This window comes from Schistocerca nitens, chromosome 5 (assembly GCF_023898315.1).
Source record: "Schistocerca nitens isolate TAMUIC-IGC-003100 chromosome 5, iqSchNite1.1, whole genome shotgun sequence".
NCBI lineage: Eukaryota > Metazoa > Arthropoda > Insecta > Orthoptera > Acrididae > Schistocerca > Schistocerca nitens.
In genome coordinates this window covers 494,095,282-494,116,028 of record NC_064618.1, presented here as the reverse complement: position 1 = coordinate 494,116,028, position 20,747 = coordinate 494,095,282, and the positions used below count along the sequence as shown (strand labels likewise).

The following is a 20,747-nucleotide window of genomic DNA, read 5'->3' as shown; positions in this document are numbered from 1 at the left end:
CTTCCTACTGTTTGTTTTTTGGATGCCTATGCTTTACCTATTCACTTAATTTTTCAGTTCCCTTCTGTAGCACCATGTTTCAAATGCATCTTGTTTACTTCATATCAGTTTTCCAATACCCTATGAATCTTTTGTACTTAATATCAGTTTTCCAATACCCTACGTTTCACTCCTATGTAATACTGTACATACACTGAAGCACCAAAGGAATTGGTATAGGCATACAGAGAGATGTAAACAGGCAGAATATGGCACTGTGGTCAGCAGTGCCTATAAAAGACAAGTGTCTGGTGCAGTTGTTAGGTCGATACTGCTGCTACAGTGGCAGGTTATCAAGATTTAAGTGAGTCTGAAAGTGGTGTTATAGACAGTGCATGGGTGATGGGACACAGCAGTTGGATTTTCCCATACGACCTTTTCATGAGTGTACCATGAATATTAGAAATCCGTTAAAAGATTAAATCTTTGACATTGCTGCAGTGCAAACCATTCAACAAAACATCATCAATATGGGCCTTCGGAGCCGAAGGCTCACTTGTGTTCCCTTCATGACTGCATGATACAAAGCTTTATTCCTCACCTGTGCCTGCCAGCACTGAAATTTGACTTTTGAGGACTGGAAACATGTTGCCTGGTTGGATAAGTCTCATTTCCAATTGTATCAAGTGGATGGACGTGTATAGGTATGGAGACAACCTCATAAATCCATGGACTCAGCATGTCAGCAGGGGACTATTCAAGCTGGTGGAGGCTCTGTAATGGTGTGGGGCATGTGCAGTTAGAGTGATATGGGACCCCTGATATATCTACTGTAGATATGATTCTGACAGGTGACACATCCGTAAGCATCCTGTCTGATCATCTGCATCGATTTATGTCCATTGTGCATTCTGACGGACTTGGGCAATTCCAGTAGCACAAAGCAACACTCCACACTTCCAGAATTGCTACAGAGTGGCTCCAGGAACACTCTTCTGAGTTTAAACACTTACGCTGGCCACCAGACTCCCCAGACATGAACATTATTGAGCATATCTGGGATTCCTTGCAACATGGTGTTGAGAAGAGATCTCTATCTCCTCGTACTCCTACAGATTTATGGGCAGCCCTGCAGAATTCATGCTACCAGTTCTCTCCAGCACTACTTCAGATATTAGTTGACTCCATGCCAAGTCATGTTACAGCACTTCTGTGTACTAGTGGGGGCCCTACACAATATTAGGCAGGTGTACCAGTTTCTTTGGCTCTTCAGTGTGTGTGTGTGTGTGTGTGTGTGTGTGTGTGTGTGTGTGTGTGTGTGTGTGAAAGTAGATTATATATTTAGTATGAGGAATGAAATAAATGTACAAACCTAAGGAAGTTCCTTACAACCACCTGGTTCTACAACTGCATTACATTTTCTTCGTATTTATTGTACAGTCTGAGAGTGTATATGACTTTAATCTTACAAAAACATAGCTCACAAAATACCACACACAAGGTAATATACAATTTTCTTCTTACTTTGATCCAAATTTACTATAGCATTAACACAAGCTGAATTCCTAGTTTTGGCCTCCAGAAGGTAATAACACATTTCACATTTTGAATATGAAGAATTCTGGTAATGTATATTGAAATACTTACTGGTGTTTAACCATTGATAGTAAAGGTATTACAAGTTGTGAGAGTTGTAAATGTTTACATATTTCAGTAGCCATGTTTAAAGTTTTAGTAAGTAGTTCTATCTTGTTATAGTGGATCAGTAATAGTAATCCCAAAATCAATATACTGTCATGTGTAAGATGTTTTCTGGCTCTGTTTCAGGTGGATCAACAAACCCATTTTTGCAGAATGGTGGAGGTGGATACAGCTATAGAAGTCATATTTTAAATGATGGGCAGAACTCTGTTGATGAAGAAGAAATCATTCGTAGAAATTTTCAGGTATGTTTCATTATCAACTTCGGCCTCATAGTCATAGCTGATAGTGTGATTTTGTAGTTGGCATCTTGTTCCATAAAATCTCAGTTTCTTGGCACATTGTATTTTCCAATTTTTGTAATAGTTTACTCTTAGTACATTGATAGAGGGCTATTCTTGATGTGAGTCTCAGAACTGTAGAAGAATTCCCAAAAAATGTTATCATCTAATGTTACCCAGACAACTGATTTCATTGTGACTATGAGGTAACATCCAGATTGCTCACAAGATCGACAAAATACGTACTACTACCAATCATCATGAAACATTTCCAGCCATATTGTCCTGCCAAAAACCTCACATGATACAAAACAAGTGACAAAAATTTCATAAAAAAATAGTTATAAATATCACCAACATAGATAAGTGTTACTACAAAATGCTACAAAAATCTTCTGAAATAACATAATGATCAAAATTCTTTAAATATTGTCTTTTCCCCACTGTATGTTATCATGTCATCCTTTGGTGAAACTGGAAAGAGAGTCACTGAGACTTCTTTAGTTATTGCATAAGTGACACTGCCATTTAAACTGTTATAGTATCCAACATATTAATTATAATGACTAGATTTTCCCTAAGTATGCACTATAATATTTAGTGCTCAACCATCTTTCACCTCATCTTCTTGTCATTAAGCCATTTTTTTCTACCCTTATGTCCCATTTGTGATTCATATGCCAACAGAAAAAAATTGCAACACCAGAAGGAGTTGTGAGACATAATCAGGAGTTGATAGAAATGTTTCTACATGTGAAAGATGATGTCTATTCAGATTTTGCACCAGTTCCATAAGAGTGGTGCTAGTAGTGCCACTGTGAGACTGCAGATCAGGTTTGCTTTAAATACACACACTAACAGTAGTGAGTGTCCATTACCTATGAGATGGGTGGTGATAAATCAATGGTTGTCAAGAAAGCCCTTAAGATGACTAAGATGCCATTATCAACACCTCATGTAGTATGAATGGGGCTTTGTAATAGGGCTTACAACAAGCTGTATGTCCCTTTGGTGATATTGCAAAAGGACTTGGCATGAATGCAGCACTGCACATGACTGCTGGCAGTGGTGGTCATGAGAACGTACAGTCACAAGAAGAATGACTCTGGATGGCCATGTGGCACTACCGAAAGGGAAGATCATTGTGTTCAATGTGTGGCTCTGCCACATCATACTGTATCTGCAGCAACAATTTGAGAAGCAGTTAGCACAACTGTGACACAACGAACAGTTACAAATTAGTTACTTCTAGGACAGTTCGGAACCAGATGCCATGCAGCGTGCATTCCATTGATGCCAAACCACTACCATTTGTGACTTCAGTGGTGTCTACTGCGGGCTCATTGAATGGCAGGTGGAGTTTTGTTGTGTTTTCTAATGAAAAATGGTTCTGTCTTTATGTCAGTGATGGCCATGTGTTGGTTAAAAGGAGGCCAGTTGAGGACCTGCAACCAGCCTTTCTGCGTGCTAGAAACACTGGACCTACACTTGGATTAAGGTCTGGGGTGTGATATCATATGACAGCAGGAACACTCTCATGGTTATCCCACACACTCTGACTGCAAAATTGTACCTCAGTCTGGTGATTTGACCTGTTGTGTTTCCATTCATGAACAGCATTCCAGGAGTTGTTTCCCAGCTGGATAATGCTCACCCACTTACTGCTATTGTAACCCAACATGCTCTGCAGACTGTTGACACTCCCTAGCCTTCATGATCACCAGAACTGTCTCCAGTCAAGAATATATGGGATGTCATCGGATGACAATTCCCAAAATTTCATTACTCTACATTAATTATCTTTTGGTGTTGTGACTTTTTTTGTGATTGTATTTCTTCAGCTGGCCAGTTACCAGCTTAAGAAGACCAAAAACATGTTCACCAGCTGTGAAGGTAAAGTTCTGTTGCAAAAAATTCCTCCAAGTTCAACAATAGTAATGGATCATGTGGGTACCAGTCGGTTGTGATAGATAAAGCTCCAAAAATGCAGTGAAGGAAAGCAGCTATTTTTATCTGAGTACAAAGAAATGTTCGAATGATAAAGTTGTGTAAGGTGAAGTTAATGGAATTTGTAGTATCGTACAAGTCAAAAACTCCACGCTTACCAGGTTGTCGAAATGGCTAACACTAAAGAGCAAAGTTTAATCAGGCCTCCTGCATATGCTGCTCATTTAAATGTGACTGAGAATATATAGGCTTTCGCAACAAACTGTTGTCTCATCAGGAAAGAGGGAAGGAGAGGGAAAGACGAAAGGATGTGGGTTTTAAGGGAGAGGGTAAGGAGTCATTCCAATCCCGGGAGCGGAAAGACTTACTTTAGGGGGAAAAAAGGACGGGTATACACTCGCACACACACACATATCCATCCACACATATACAGACACAGCTTGTGTCTGTATATGTGTGGATGGATATATGTGTGTGTGTGTGTGTGAGTGTATACCCGTCCTTTTTTCCCCCTAAGGTAAGTCTTTCCGCTCCCGGGATTGGAATGGCTCCTTACCCTCTCCCTTAAAACCCACATCCTTTCGTCTTTCCCTCTCCTTCCCTCTTTCCTGATGAGGCAACAGTTTGTTGCGAAAGCTTGAATTTTGTGTGTATGTTTGTGTTTGTTTGTGTGTCTATCGACGTGCCAGCGCTTTCGTTTGGTAAGTCACATCATCTTTGTTTTTAGATATATTTTTCCCACGTGGAATGTTTCCCTCTATTAATTTATATCATTAATGAGAAAAAAAAAAAAAAAAAAAAAAAACGAATATACGCACAGTGAGGTCGAAATGCTGACAAAAGAAGTCACTGCAAATGTTACATCCAAGGCAACATGGATTGATGGACTGTGTCGAGTTTTGTGTAATACATTACTTCTCTTGTTGCTGTGTTTACTTAAACACAACAGACTTTACAGGTATACAACTCACTAATGTTCTAATGCAATTGAAATTGTGGCAGAATCCTAAAACAGCATATTATTAAACTAGCAACTGATAGTGAGACTAATCAATAGTTATGAGAAAACCCATTCTCAGTATAAAAATAAATGTGCAGCATCTTCACTTCTGTTGTTGAAAACCATGGCAATTATTGTTTTAGAGGCTATTGATGGTCCTTAAAAATTGCAATATTTCATGTAAAAAAATCTGTAGTTGCTTGTATATCGCGGTAGGTACGGAAGTTTCTCATATTAATCATATGGCAAAATGCTCTTCAATTTGCATGCTATCATTTGCCAAAATCTTGTTTTGATAATTCATACCGTTTATGAGACATGAGCGATTGATGAATATTTCATTCTGGCTTTTTCACTGGTGAGTGTGTTCGTGATGGTGCCCTTTACATACATTCAATTTTTCTGACACTGGAGACATATAGTTATATCCTTTGAGGTTTAAAGAATAATTTAATATGCTATCTAAATTTCATATTCAGTAACATATGACCTAACACATGCCAAATACAAATTCACAGCAACCCCCGTTTTTCACTGCAAACTTTAAGAATTTCTTTCAGTAGTTTAGCTAATACAGAAATATCACAATAACTATGACCATTAACGAAATGGTAGGTAATTCATCATGAAGCTGACCAATGAAGGTATAAGATGTGTAAGACTCAGAGTTTATTACCTTATAGTTTCTTTAAAATTGATTGAGAAAGACTGCAGATTGGCGAGCTTGCACGGCTTACAAGTTGCGCGACAAGGAGTCCTGGTGTTAGTGTTGCCTGCTGACGCATTCAGCACATACTGGCAGCTGTGCCTCCATCCACTTGCTCCATACTGAACTCTCAAAAGTCACAACTAATTTTAAACAGACTATAATAATGAAAAAGGATAGTGCTATACTGTTCATTCATCTCTCATTGCACTCACTATACATACATTGATTCATAACACTACATACACACACACACACACACACACACACACACACACACACACATTGATGTGAGGACTACTTTGTGCTCTGGAAATTCTCAGTTGCTGGCATGGAAAACTGAATCATCATCCCTCTATAATACATGGGATGTTCAGCTCAGGAAGAGAATAAGATGTTAGTATTGTACATTGCATAAATTTTGGAGTAGATTTTTTCCAGGAGAGGAAAAAAGAAGGAAATATATAGTGTGAAAATATCATGTGGAATGTTAGATGTTTTATTATTATTATTATTGTTGTTTATTTGTGTTACATTTTTTACCAAACCCCTTCTCTGTGTTGTCTAAGTAAGCATTCAATATGTAGAATGTATTACTTAATGGTTAATTTTTAATTGCCTTTTTAAGTAAGTTGTTTTAGCAATTTGTTTAATATTGTTTGGTAATTTATTGTACATTTTTATTCCTTTGTAGAAAATGTGGTTTTGAGTTTTATGTTTATTCTTTCATGGTAAATGTAAGGTCACTCTAGGTCTTGTTCTAAGATCATGGGCAGAACTGTTTGAGTAGTAATCATCAATGTCAGTTTTGTTTATTCAACTGATTTGGTAAATGTTTTCAAATGGTGCAGTTCAGATCCCCAGTGTTGTGAACACATCTTTACAATGAGCTAGGCTGTTATTTCTGGTTGTTATTCTTATGGCTCTTTGTTAGATATTTTAAGTATAATCATGGTAAAGCTTTGTCAAAGAACACACTATTTAATGAAAAACAGTATGTGCACTGCTATTATTTCACACACACACACACACACACACACGCACACACACACACACACACATACACACACACACACACACACACACACACACACACACACACACACACACACACACATGCACGTAAGAACCACAAAGTAACAATAATGACAAGAAGTAAAGAGTAAATTGTCGACGTCAGTTTACATATCTTAACATGTCCCCTTAAATTGACATTGACACAGAATATGAAGTTCCAATGTGGAGCTACTCTTTCACTTATTTCACAAGGCCACAGTTTCTTATGCAACTTTCATGTCTTGCATTACTTATGGTTTTATAAAAGCTTCAGTTAACATGTCTTCAGAAGGCAGATGTTCAATATTAATAACACCTGACTCAACACTATTACTAAAAGGATAGAATGCTACTCACCGTAAAGATGAGATGCAAACAGGCATGCTGAAAAGACTACACATGAGCTTTCAGCCAAAGACTTCTTCAGAAAAGTAAACATACACACATTCACACAAGCTGGCACAACTCATGCATACATGACCAGTATCTCTGGCCACTTAAGCCAGAGTAGCTATCTACCATTTTCATAATATTATTAATACATCTGGAATTTCCATTGTTTGATAACATCTGACTCAACATCCCTTCTTATAAAGTGCTATTTTGGATCTATATGCTTGGATCTGGAATTTGTCACTAGATTATTGGCTAACTAAAGGGCTCCTTTATTATCACAACATATTTATTATGAGAATGAAAGTTGCTACCTACCATACAGTTGAGATGCTGAGTCACATATAGGCACAATAAAAGGACTCTCACAATTTTATATCTTTCAGCCGTTAAAGCCTTCATCAACAATAGACACACACACACACACACACACACACACACACACACACACACACAAAAATGCAACTCATACTCATATTTGAAGTCTCAGGCAACTGAAGCCCCACTGCTGTCAGAAATCTGCTTAGGTCATTGTTGGAATATTCTTTTCTATTTTGAGACCACAGCTTCTTGACACTTCTGCCTGTCTACTTTGCCAACACAATTGTGAAGTTTTTAAGTATGTGTGTGACACTTTTTCTACAAAAAAAAAAAAAATAGATGAACTTGCAACTGGAAAAATCATCTATATGTGTGTGAAAATAGCAATTTATGCCAATAGATGCTGTCTACATCGGTCTACACAAATCAGAATGTGCTAAGTCCAGAATGCTTTTAGAATATGTTTTGCTAGTTTTGCATGGAAGAGGTGACTGTTTTCCCATGATACACAACTCATAGATAATTTTGAGCACAATAACATTACTTAATCCTGTTGAAACCTTTACCAATTTCAGCATGCTTATGTGATTCATATGTCCTAGACTGTGATGCCATAGAAATCCACTACGTCATGTGCAGTATCATTATTTCAGTTAATTTGTGTTCAAACAATAGATGCCATTCTCAGGTGATGTTTTGGAGATTAGTTCACGTTCTGCATCATAGATGAATCCACCTTTGTTTGTTGTGTGTCACTTTACACTCTTTACTTACAATTTTACTAACTGACTACAAATTCGCAACTGGGTTTGGAATGTGAGTGACATCAGACACTGCTTCCCCTGTTTCATCACCGGTATAGAAGATCAGCTAAACACGCCATAAGTCTTCTTACTATGCTATCACCTCCACACCGATCACTAAGTGTGGTATTATGAAGCTTTCCTTCATTGTTAGTGATGTAAATCAAGGCAGAAGATTCCAAATACCATCCCTCCATTTCATGAGACTGAATAGAATCAGCTGCAAGAAAGGTTTTCTTGTGTTCTGACTGTTTTCTGGGTACATTTCCATTATTGTTATTTCTTGTTAAGCTTCCTCCTTCTTCACCATTGCTAGAACAATATTTAGCAATACATTTGGATTTGTAGCATTACCAGTGATGGTACAGTTAACAGAACCCACAGGACTTGCAGTTTCCTCAAAAAATGATGTGGTACTGGTTGATGTGCATGCAGATTTTCCATTGTCCATTTTCTACAATTCCGCATATTCACATTTCCTTGGAGAAGGAAATGGGCTCCATCTATCCACAGAATCTTCCATGGCCATTCGTCATCCACTTCCATGCAAACAAGAAATTCCAGACCGAACGTTTGCCTTACTGGCAGGGCTGCAGCAAGCAACAATTGAACATAGGTGATTTTGTATGGATAGCAATGCAGGATGTTTCATAGGATTTTATGCACTATGCTCACAGGCATGTCCAATGTACAGGCAATTTCCCATGTACTGCATGTTTGCACACCACTGTTTGATCCATCCTGCAATGCTGTGGCCACGTCTTCAACAGACATCGGATCAACTGCTTTCCTCCCCTCTGCCAAACTGCATTTCAAAAAAAGCTGTCATTTCTTATTTTGATTCATTTCCTCCAGACCCCTAGCAGACATTGGATCAATGCCTTTTTTGTACCCTTAAATGTTCGGAACTTCTGAAGGGATACTGGTGCGGTCACCATTCTTGTAAAAGAGTTTCACCAGCCGTGTGTGATGCTCCATGGAAACAGTCATGTTCAGTATCTCAGATGCAAGGTGAGGAACACCATGTGCTGTACATCTGTTGGTGTCCATATTCTGATGCTTACAGTGTGATCTATTGGTAAAATTTTTGTTAATTTTTTTGCATTTGTTCCATGACAGTTCCCTCTGCATCAAAAATGTGCTGCTCAAATTTGATGCCACTCTGAGAGTGATTCTCTTTCTAAATAATTTTGAAACTGGAACTTTAATTATGAACACCCTGTATTATGCCCATTCTACCTTTCCATTTATATCTTCAGCTTTGATGTCTTGCAGTAGCTTTACTTTAATAGAAACTCTGGTGATACATGTGCCACTGTTTACAAGTTCTGTAATCACAGGTTGATAATGATCTGGTGATCCAGCATGGAGCAAAGTTCCTATTCACTCACTGTGACTTAATTTCATTTAACTTAAATACAGTTATTATGATTCAATCACAACAGTTATCTACTGATCTGCATTTATCTACTTTGCTTCTGATTAATAATCTAAGCAAGCCCACTTTATGTGTAAGCCCAGAGTCTTCAAATACTTCTCCCAGTGTCATCCTAGCTTCTGCTGCCATTTGTGTCCCTTATATGGGACTAATCTGTCCTGTCCACAAAGAGTACAATCTGTGAATGTGCTTTTCTGTCTCTTTTCTTCCAAGAATTGCCTAGTTTCATCACACACAAAGAAGAGGTCTTTGTGACATCCCCCAGTTTGCCATTGACTAAATATACCTTCATAGCAAGATTCCATGTCAAATCATTTTCTCATCTAATCAACTTTTCAACTGCTGGGAGTCTAGATGAGGCCTGAACATATATTATAAATGACAGTCAGCATATGCAAATGATCAGTTGATCTAAATAAATTTGAAGATTGTTGCTGCAGAATTTTTGTTGTTACATTATTGTATTGTCACATTTTAGTATATTATACAGTATTTTGAATTTTCACATTAACAAAGCCTAAATTACATTGTTCACCCAAAATACAGAAATACATCAGATTACAACAGAGGCATGCTTACTACTACTCCACTCTTTGGTAATAACCATATTCCAAAGGGTTTACAATTTTTCTTGACAAATGAATCACTATTAATTTTGATTATTATTTTATAAATGGATCCAGAAGTAAATGTAGTAAACAGTATTAGATGGTATAATTAATAATAGTATACCAAATAATTCATAATTTCAAATGTCTCTAAAAATATATATTATAATAATTTTAGCTGTACTTATCGATTGTAATATTGAAAATAAAGTAATTCTTTTTCATAAATTTTAGCTTGAAATGTACCATACTGTGTATAAAATTATATGAAAGCTTTCAGAAAAGCAGCTGAGATAATATTGATCTGTCCAAAATTAAAAAAATAATACTGCTGTTGACAACAAACGTTGAGGAAAAGTAATGCTAGAGGAGGATGTCCCATTACGACTTCTATTTTTCTAACATTTATAAAAAGTTGCTTTCACACCTAGTTCTGGGCCCATAATCTTCCACTGGCCATTTTAAGTGTAATTAAGGTGAAAGCTTTGTGAAATAATGTTTTATTTAATGAAAATAAGTATGTGCACTACAATGTCTACACATACATTAGCATATAACAATCACAGAGTAATAGTAACAACAAAGAGTAAAGAGTAAGCTATCAATATCAATTTACAAATCATAATACCCTTTTTTGTAATTTCAAAATTGTGTTATTGTTCTGTGTGTTTGTTCCCTAGAAAAGAGTGAAATAGCAAAGAACTGAATATAGAGATGAATAGTATCTAACTAAAAGATCTTGGAGGTTACACACTGGTTACAAGACTCTAACATCCAAACCTCCAGGTGTCAGACACTCAGATCAGTACCAAACGTTGTATGTTGACAGAGTATCTACCAAAACACTGAGTTCGTGCTATGTGCTGTTGTCCAGTAGGACATGCGTAAACAGTAATTACAAGTAACACCAGAATGACTGAGGACAGGAAAAGCGTATTTGTGTATATTTGCTGTGTAGATCTCATGTGGGTGAGTTGGTACAGTTCAAGGTCATTTTGCCACAATAGTCATGCATTCAGACCACATTGATGACAATTTTTTTAACTGTTTATGCCTGAAACTGTTATACGGGAGAACATTTACCTGACATGTAAAAGTACTTTTCGGAGTTTGTAGCAATGTTCTTTTGGCAGTCTGTTTTCACTTCATTAGTTGAAAGCAGTAAACCTACAGAATACATTTGTACTGATGGTGTGGTGTTCTGTCAGACATGTGTGACAGAACAGACACCACTCATGATGAAGGAGCTAGTGCATTTGTAGTTTCACAGAATAAACATAAACAATCAAATCAATAAAGAAACAATTGCATCATCACACATGCAGAAGCATTATTAGTCCCATATAACATTGTCACGCATAATACAGTAAAAGAAGAAGAAGAAGAAAAAGAAAAGGTCAAAGGACATCACTGAGTTTGAACTTAAGAACTTTGGTAAAATGATTGTGAATGTTCTACCAACTTACCAATGGAACCTATATGTAACACTTACTCACAGCTGTGCTCATTAGTTCTAGTGTCACTTTTAATTAAAGTTTACACCCACTCATCTGGACGACAACACATAGTATGTACTAAATCGGGGTTTTGGATCATACTCTATCAACATACAATGTTTGGTACGGATCTGAGTGACTGACACCTGGAGGTTAGGGTGTAGGAGCATAACATGTTGATGACATTCTGTTTGCAAGTATCTTTGTGTGTTCACATCATTTCAACTAAGAATCAATATTCATTCCCAGAAATTTTGCATTTGTTGCATGATCTATAGAGGTATCACTTGCGTGTAATTTAACAATGTTGTTTTCCTTTTCAAACTGTAACTCGTATCATTTGTTTTCTTTATGTTCAATGCCACATTATTGCTTATTGACCATCATGGTTTTATTTACTTTCTCTGTAAGGAGTTTCCTTGTTTTCTCAGTGACAACTGATCAGTAACTGTGATCACAAAGAGAATTTTTTTCCCATGACTGATGCTACTGGGCAAGTCATTGATGCATATTATGAACAGTTGTTGTTGTTGTGGTCTTCAGTCCTGAGACTGGTTTGATGCAGCTCTCCATGTTACTCTATCCTGTGCAAGCTTCTTCATCTCCCAGTACCTACTGCAGCCTACATCCTTCTGAATCTGCTTAGTGTATTCATCTCTTGGTCTCCCTCTACAATTTTTACCCTCCACGCTGCCCTCCAGTACCAAATTGGTGATCCCTTGAGGCCTCAGAACATGTCCTACCAACATTATGAACAGTATTTGTCCTAAAATGCTAGGTCTGAGGAACTCCTATATTAATGTATTTAGGCTCTGATATGTATTTTACTAAATGCTTACACTTATTTGAGTTATGTGTTATCTCTTCTCTTAGTATCATATCTGCAAGGTATGATCAGAATCATTTATTAGCTACCTCTCTTATTCCTAATGCTTTGAACTTATTTACTATTAGTAGAATCTTATGGTCAACCTTATGGTCCCCCTCCTCAGGGGACACCACCTTAACGTAGCACTGTCCTTGCGGGCGAGGAGATTTGTGTGCTCTGGATCTGGAGGGCTATGCTGGCGGTAGCTTACCTACCAGAAGGGTCACCCAAGCTGGACAGGCCACATGGTAGGAGCCAGACAAAGTGTGTCCCATAACACCCTATCGCTCCCCCTCTCCTATCCCAAACCTGTCTTCACCATGTCCTTTTTCTGTCATTTCCTGTTATATGTAGAAGACCTCAACATCAGTGACAGCAAAGAAAGAGTCTTTTGGAATGGTGAAGCTGGCAGAAGAGGCACCTGTTCTCTTTGTGTACAAAAAGAGTGCAAGTAGCGACTGTACCCCAGAGGGGCAGCTACAGACAGTGTCTGACTCATAGGAGCAGCTGATTTTAGGCTGGGCAACCTACTGCCTATGTGGAAAGTAATGGGAAACTACCACATTACATTCCCAAGCAATACATGGTATGTCTCTCCATGTGAAAGATTCCGGAGTTAAAACTTCCCCTCATTTGGACCTCTGGGACAGAAACACATCGAGAGTAAACATTGTTGTGACTCGCCGATCTTTCAAAGCGCCGCCGCACAGCTACGCACACCCTTTTTTTTACATGTGGCGCTGTCGGCCAGCCATGCAGCAGCTGCGCCACCTAAGTGGCCAGCCAGCCAACGGCCGCTAGACGTGGACTCAGTGCTGATTTGACTGTTACCGTGTACACATGTCTTACTTTGTCTACTTGCTCTGTGATTTACATGTATGGTGTCGTCTTAGAAATATATGTGTTCAACTTGACATTATGATAAACATATTTGAAAGGAAGAAAGGGACAATGAAGGAAAGAAAGAAAAGGATTGGAACATGGAGTGTGAGGACACTACTGCAAGCAGGAAAGCTACAGAATGCAAAACAGGAGATGTAAAGGAACAGATTAGATGCCCTTGGTTTGTGTGAAATGAGATGGGGAGAGAATGGGGAGATAGAAAGTGGAGATTATAAGCTCCTTTACTCAGTAGAAATCAAGAGTTGTGAAAACGGAGTAGGAATATTGATAGGGCAAAAGCTGAAAAATAAGGAAATGATGGTATAATATATTGATGGAAGACTGATGATGACACAACTGAAGGTTAGTTCAAAAGATCTTGTGTTAATACAGGTATATATGACAACCAGCCAGCATAGAGATGAGGAAGTGGAAGAATATTATGAGAAAATACAAGAACTCATCAAGTAAAAAAAATAGAAATGCCTGCATTATCACAATGGGGGCTGGAATGAACTGGTGGGTGAAGGACGAGATGAAGATACAGTAGAGAAATTTGGATTAGGAAAAAGAAATGAGAGAGGTGAATGACTAATTAATTTATGTAAAGAAAATTCATTAGCAGTGGGTAACACATTATTTGAACATCACAAAAGGAGATGCTACATATGGATATCAAATTTGAATAGGGAGAGATATTAACTGGACTACATCCTGTTGCAAAAAAGGTGGAACTGTTTGAAGAATGCCAAAGCTTATCCAGGAGCGGATATAAATTCAGACCACAACCTAGTAGTGGGAGAAATAGAAGTGAAGTTGAAAAAAGTCTGGAGAGGCAAAGCAAAAGTAAGACTAAACATAGAAAGACTCAAAGAAGTAGGAAAGGCATCAGATTTGGAAAACAGATTTATGGAAAAATGGGAAAGAGGTAGTGTTGATAAAAGTATTAGTGACAAATGGATAAAAATGAGGTTAACGGCTCATGGACTCTGCCGAAGAAGTACAGAATTAGAGTATCCCGAACTACCAGGAAAGAATGGAAAACATGTTGAAAAAGATGGAAGAGTGGAGAAAGTGGAAAATTGTAGAAACTGAAGAATTCAAAAAGACTAACTGGAAACTGAATAATGAATTAAGAAGAGAAACTGAAGAAGCAAGGGAAAAATGGACGCAACAGGAAAAATGGATGAAACAGATATGTGACGAAATAGAGAAAATGGAGAAAGAGGGAAAGTATGAGATGATGTATAGACTGGCTAGTGAGATAGATTTTGAATGTAAAAGGAAGAGGAATAGCATGTACATAGAAGGAGCGAGTAGTACTCTAGCAGAAGAACCACAGGAGGTTTTGAACAGATGGCAAGAATACATTGAATGTCTGTATAAGGGGAAGAAATACAACGTGAAATTGAGATTGAAGAGGAGCAATATGTACCGGAAGATGAAAAGGGATTCACCATCTTGGAAGCAGAAATAGAAAAGATGCTGAAGGAGTTGTAGAATAGGAAGGCATGTGGAATTGATGATTTGTCAGCAGAACTCTTAAAGAGTGTGGGAAACAAGGCAAGAAAATAAATAGTCTACCTCTGTAATGAAATATATGACAAAGGGGAATAGCCTGAGGACTTCCTTGCAACAGTTATGGTACCAATAGAGAAAAAGAGAAACACTAAAAAGTGTGAAGAGCATAGGACCATCAGTCTAATTTCTCATGCAGTTAAAGTGTTGCTGAGAGTGTTGAATAGAAGGCTATATGGCAAGCTGGATAGAGGGATTGCAGAGGAGCAGTTCGAATTAAGAAGAGGAAGAGGAACAAGAGATGCTATTGGCCTGTTAAGAACTAGAGGGGAAAGATATATGGAAAAAGCTAGAGAAATCATTGCTGGTTTTATAGATTTAGAAAACGCTTTTGACAGAATTCAGAGGAACAAGCTGATAGATATTTTGAAGACAAAAGGAGTAGATGGGAATGCAAGATGACTGATACAGAATCTATATTTACACCAGAAAGTAAGGATAAGGATTGTAAATGAAATGTCAGAAGGAAGCAGCATTGGATGAGGTGTTAGACAAGGTTATTATCTTTCACCACTGTTGTTTAATGCATATCTTGACAAGATTATTGCGAAAGGCTTAGATGGGAAAAGAGGAATATGTATTGGTGGAAAGAGAATAGAATGTATAAGATTTGCTGATGACGCGGTATTAGTGGTGGAAAGGGAGCAGACAGTGAATAACATGCTGAAAGATCTGAATGAAGCTTGTGTGGAATATGGGATGCAAATAAACTTAGCAAAAACGTACAGTATGGTCATCAGTACAAGACACAGATTGTCCAATATTAAAATAGGACAAGCTGCCATTAGCCAAGTAAGTGCATTTAAATATCTTGAAAGCACAATAACTGAAGACTTGAGATGTCACCAGGAGGTGAAAACTCGAATTGCCATAGTGAAGGAGGCATTCAACAGAAAAAGGAGATTGTTATGTGGCAAATTAAGGAAACGGCATGGCAAATATTTTGTCTGGAGTGTGTGCTATATGGGGCAGAAACATGGATGCTGAGATGAGAGTATGAAAAAAGGTTAGAAACATTTGAGATGGGGATGTGGAGGAGAATGGAGAGGATAAGCTGGATGGAAAGAGTGAGTAATGAAGGAGTATTGGAAAGGTTTGTGAGAGAAGATGTCTGTTGAAGGTTATAAGATAAAGGAAAAAGAACTGGTTGGGACATTCATTGAGAAGGGAGTGCTTTCTAGCAGATTCTTTGGAAGAACTGGTTTGTGGGAGAAGACTGAGAGAAAGAAGGAGATACAAGATGATAGATGACATAAAGGGAAGAGAAATTATGCAGACCTGAAGAGGATGGCAGAACTACTATGTGAAAACCTGCCTTTTGGCAGAATGAATGGGAAATGGTATCAAAAGCCTTAAAAATAGCTAAAAATATTCCTATGGTTCACTTATCTTTATCAAGAGCATCAATGCCATTTTTGTGAATCCACCATGGCTGGTTTCATACTTCCATCACTTTGGAAAACAGTCATTTCCATAAAAGATTGTATTCATTCAAGTAATTCATTAATGTAATTCAAATGTAAAGAAGGAAAGAACTGGGAGATGCAGTTAATAGTGTATGGTCATATCATTCAGAAGACAGGTTAAGGGGGACCAGTGAAATACAAGGAGGAGGGGGGGAGGGGGTTGAATATGAAGAAAGAGTAACCAGACGGGTATATTGAGTCAGTCGAGTGATTATTATTGTAAAGGAAGTTAACAGGCTTGTATTTCCATTTTTTTTCTGTGGTAGCAATTTCTTGTATCACCAGTTTGGTTTTGTGGAGTATCACTGTTGTGGACTGTCTGATTGGAATTTCTTCTTCTTCTTCTTCTCATGACATTAGAAGCCTGCATAGGTCTTAGCCTCTTCAACAAGTTTCTTCCTTTCTGCCCTCTTGAGTGCTATTCTCTGCCATTCTCTAACTTCTTCCACATCATCTATCCACCGCTTTTGTGGCCTTCCTTTTTGCCTTCTCCCAGTTGGCCTCTATTCAAAAACCGTTTTAGTTGTTTGTCCAGTATCCTTCCTAAGGACATGTCCAAGCCAAGCTATTCTGCTAATTTTTATTGTGCAGTTTCAGCACCTTGTATGAGGTGATCCAGCCCAGTGTTTGTTCTAGACCTCCAGAAACCATTGTTGCCCTGAACTGCCTCATAGATCTTGTGGAGAACCATGTTTAAACATTCTGAGCTGCACTCATTAGAGTCCATGTTTCACATCCACAGGTTACAACTCACCTTATCATGACATAAATGTGAAGTTGTAGTTGTCTATTTAATAACGTGGAGACCAACAATTTCTTAAATGTGTGGAAGCATCCATTACCACGTAGGATGCACTGTTTTGTTTCACTTGACATGGAATTTGTCCAGTTAATATCAAATCCTAGGTAATCAATGTTTTGCACATGTTCAAAATTGAAACCAGCAGCTGATAGTTTATTCAAGATATTATTTCCCTTTCTGGTGAAATTCATGTGTTTAGTCTCCAGTGCAGTAGTAGCAAGGCCTCTAGGTAGTGTGGCTTCTTTCATCTCACCTATTGTTCTCGCTGAGACTCTTCTTCTATTAATAATAGCTGTGTCATCAGCATATGCACATATCTGGGTTGACTTTGTGCCTTTGTAACCAGATATTTGAAGCTTTTGAATGGCTGCTTTCTGAGTTAGATTAAAAAGCATTGTAGAGGGCATCCCCTTATCTGACTCCTTTGCTAATGCTAAACCATTTACTGAGTTCTCCATCCACTCTCACTGCTTGGATAAGTGAAACATACTTAGATCGTATACCAAGCAGTAATAAATCATTTAACATTTCTTCCCTATCTAGACTGTCAAAGATCTGCATAAAGTCTACATAGAGGTTATGAAGCTCAATATTATACTGGTATGCCTTTTCACGTGTTTGCCTCAGCACAAATATCTGATTTGTTATTGACCTATGAGATTGACATTCATACTGATATTCTTCCAGAATCTCTTCTGCATATACAACTAACCTGTTGTAAATAATATGAGAGAGGATCTTACACTACTGGCCATTAAAATTTCTACACCAAGAAGAAATGCAGATGATAAACGGGTATTCATTGGACAAATATATTATACTAAAACTGACATGTGATAACATTTTCACGCAATTTGGGTGCATAGATCCTGAGAAATCAGTTTCCAGAACAACCACCTCTGGCCGTAAAAGCGGCCTTGATACACCTGGGCATTGAGTGAAACAGAGCTTGGATTGCGTGTACAGGTACAGCTGCCCATGCAGCTTCAACACGATACCACAGTTCATCAAAAGTAGTGACTGGCGTATTGTGATGAGCCAGTTGCTTGGCCACCATTGACCAGACGCTTTCAATTGGTGAGAGATCTGGAGAATGTGCTGGCCAGGGCACCAGTCAAACATTTCTGTATCCAGAAAGGCCCGAACAGGACCTGCAACATGAGGTCGTGCATTATCCTGCTGAAATGTAGGCTTTCGCAGGGATCGAATGAAGGGTAGAGCCACAGGTCATAACACATCTGAAATGTAATGTCCACTGTTCAAAGTGCCGTCAATGCGAACAAGAGGTGACCGAGACATGTAACCAATGGCACCCCATACCATCACGCCGAGTGATACACCAGTATGGCGATGATGAATACACAATTCCAATGTGCGTTCACTGTGACGTCGCCAAACACGGATGCGACCATCATGATGCTGTAAACAAAACCTGGATCCATCCGAAAAAATGAGGTTTTGCCATTTGTGCCCCCAGGTTCGTCATTGAGTACACCATTGCAGGCGTTCCTGTCTGTGATGCAGTGTCAAGGGTAACCGCAGCCATGGTCTCCAAGCTGATAGTTCATGCTGCTGCAAACATCATCGAACTGTTCATGCAGATGGTTGTTGTCTTGAAAACGTTCCCATCTGTTGGCTCAGGGATCGAGACGTGGCTGCATGATCCATTACAGCCATGCAGATAAGATGCCTGTCATTTTGATTGCTAGTTATACGAGGCCATTGAGATCCAGCACAGCATTTTGTATTACCCTCCTGAACCCACCAATTCCACATTCTGCTAACAGTCATTGGATCTGGACCAACGCGAGCAGCAATGTGGCGGTATGATAAACCACAATCGCGATAGGCTACAATCCGACCTTTATCAAAGTCGGAAATATGATGGTACGCATTTCTCCTCCTTACACGAGGCATCACAACAACATTTCACCAGTCAACACTGGTCAACTGCTGTTTGTCTACTAGAAATCAGTTGGAAACTTTCCTCATGTCAGCATGTTGTAGGTGTCACCACCGGCGCCAACCTTGTGTGAATGCTCTGAAGAGCTAATCATTTGCATATCACAGCATCTTCTTCCTGTCAGTTAAATTTTGCATCTGTAGCATGTAATCTTCATGGTGTAGCAATTTTAATTGGCAGTAGTGTATAAGTTACATTCAGCAATGTAATTCCTCAGTAATGTTAACAACACGTCTTGTCTCCTTTCTTATTGATTGGTAGGATTGTCCCTAAGGTCCACTCTTCTAGGATTTTGTCCTGATTCCATATCAACTTGTTAAGTTTATGGATTCACTTATGGAGACCAGTTCCTCCATTTTTAAACAGTTTTGCTGTTATTCCATCACTTTCTGGTGCTTTGCAGTTTTTTAGACACTGCAATACCATCTGTAATTTCTCTAATACAGGTTCCTCCATCTCTGTATCTGCACTGTAATAGACTGGCTGCACTCTTCTGGTAGGATTGTCTTCCAGAATTCCCTTGAAATATTTTATCTGCCTGTTCAGAACCTCTTCTTTGTCTATCAGCAAATTTCCCTCTTTGCCCTTACATGCTGTTATGCTGGGTCTATATTCTTGAGTTTCTTCTTTAATTTTCTTATAAAACATTTTGCTCTCATTCCTTTGGTAGTGTTCTTCCATGTCCTCTGTCTTTCTCCTTATGGATTCCCTTTTTTTTCTCCTACACATTTTTGCTGCTTCTATTCTCTTTTCATATGTAATGCCTGATTTGATCTTGTATTTTGCTGCAAACACTTCAGTCTTGCTTCCTTTCTCTGTTCCATTTCCTGCCTGCATTCATATCAGTCTTCATTTCTAAGTCAGTTTGTTTCCCCAAATATTTCATGTACTGCTGTCAGAATAGCATTTTTAATTGAGTTCCATTCTTCTGCTATATGCTCTTCACCATCTTTTGTTTGTAACTCCTATCTCAATTGGTTCTGATGCTCGTGAACAGCATATCTATCTTTCAGTTATTCTTTATTCCATTTACTTACTTTGGTACTATTTCCTTTGGCAGCCATAGCGAGTCTGTGCCTCATTTTGACTCCTACTAGACAATGGCCAGAATCATAGTTAGCTCCTCGGAAAGTGCACATTTTCCATATTATATGCCCACCTCTTTGATTCCAGTACATGGTCTATTTGATTTGCTTCATTTGATCCTGGTATTTTTGAGGTACCTTTGTAGATATTTTCCCTTGGGAACAAGTACTTACTGCCTTTAGTTTGTTTGCAGAAGCAAACTAGGCAAACTCCATACCATTATTACTTGTTCCATTATGCAGAGTTTCCTTGCCAAACACACTTCTGAAAGCCTCTTCTTTGCCAAGTTTGGCATTATAGTCACCAAGGATGATTTTGGGGTAATATCTAGGTATTCTATTACAGGCCACCTGTGGCTGATTATAGAAATCAT

At 38.4% G+C, this 20,747-nt stretch overlaps 1 protein-coding gene across 1 annotated transcript in view; it reads left to right on the top strand.

The window, feature by feature from the left end:
- The window catches only part of LOC126260551 (major facilitator superfamily domain-containing protein 6), a 359,541-nt gene that overhangs the window by 329,232 nt on the left and 9,562 nt on the right, over positions 1–20,747 (top strand). Inside the window, exon 12 of the mRNA XM_049957885.1 lies at positions 1,807–1,925. Within this exon, the coding sequence (XP_049813842.1) occupies positions 1,807–1,925 (119 nt within the window). The remainder of the gene's footprint in view (positions 1–1,806; positions 1,926–20,747) is intronic.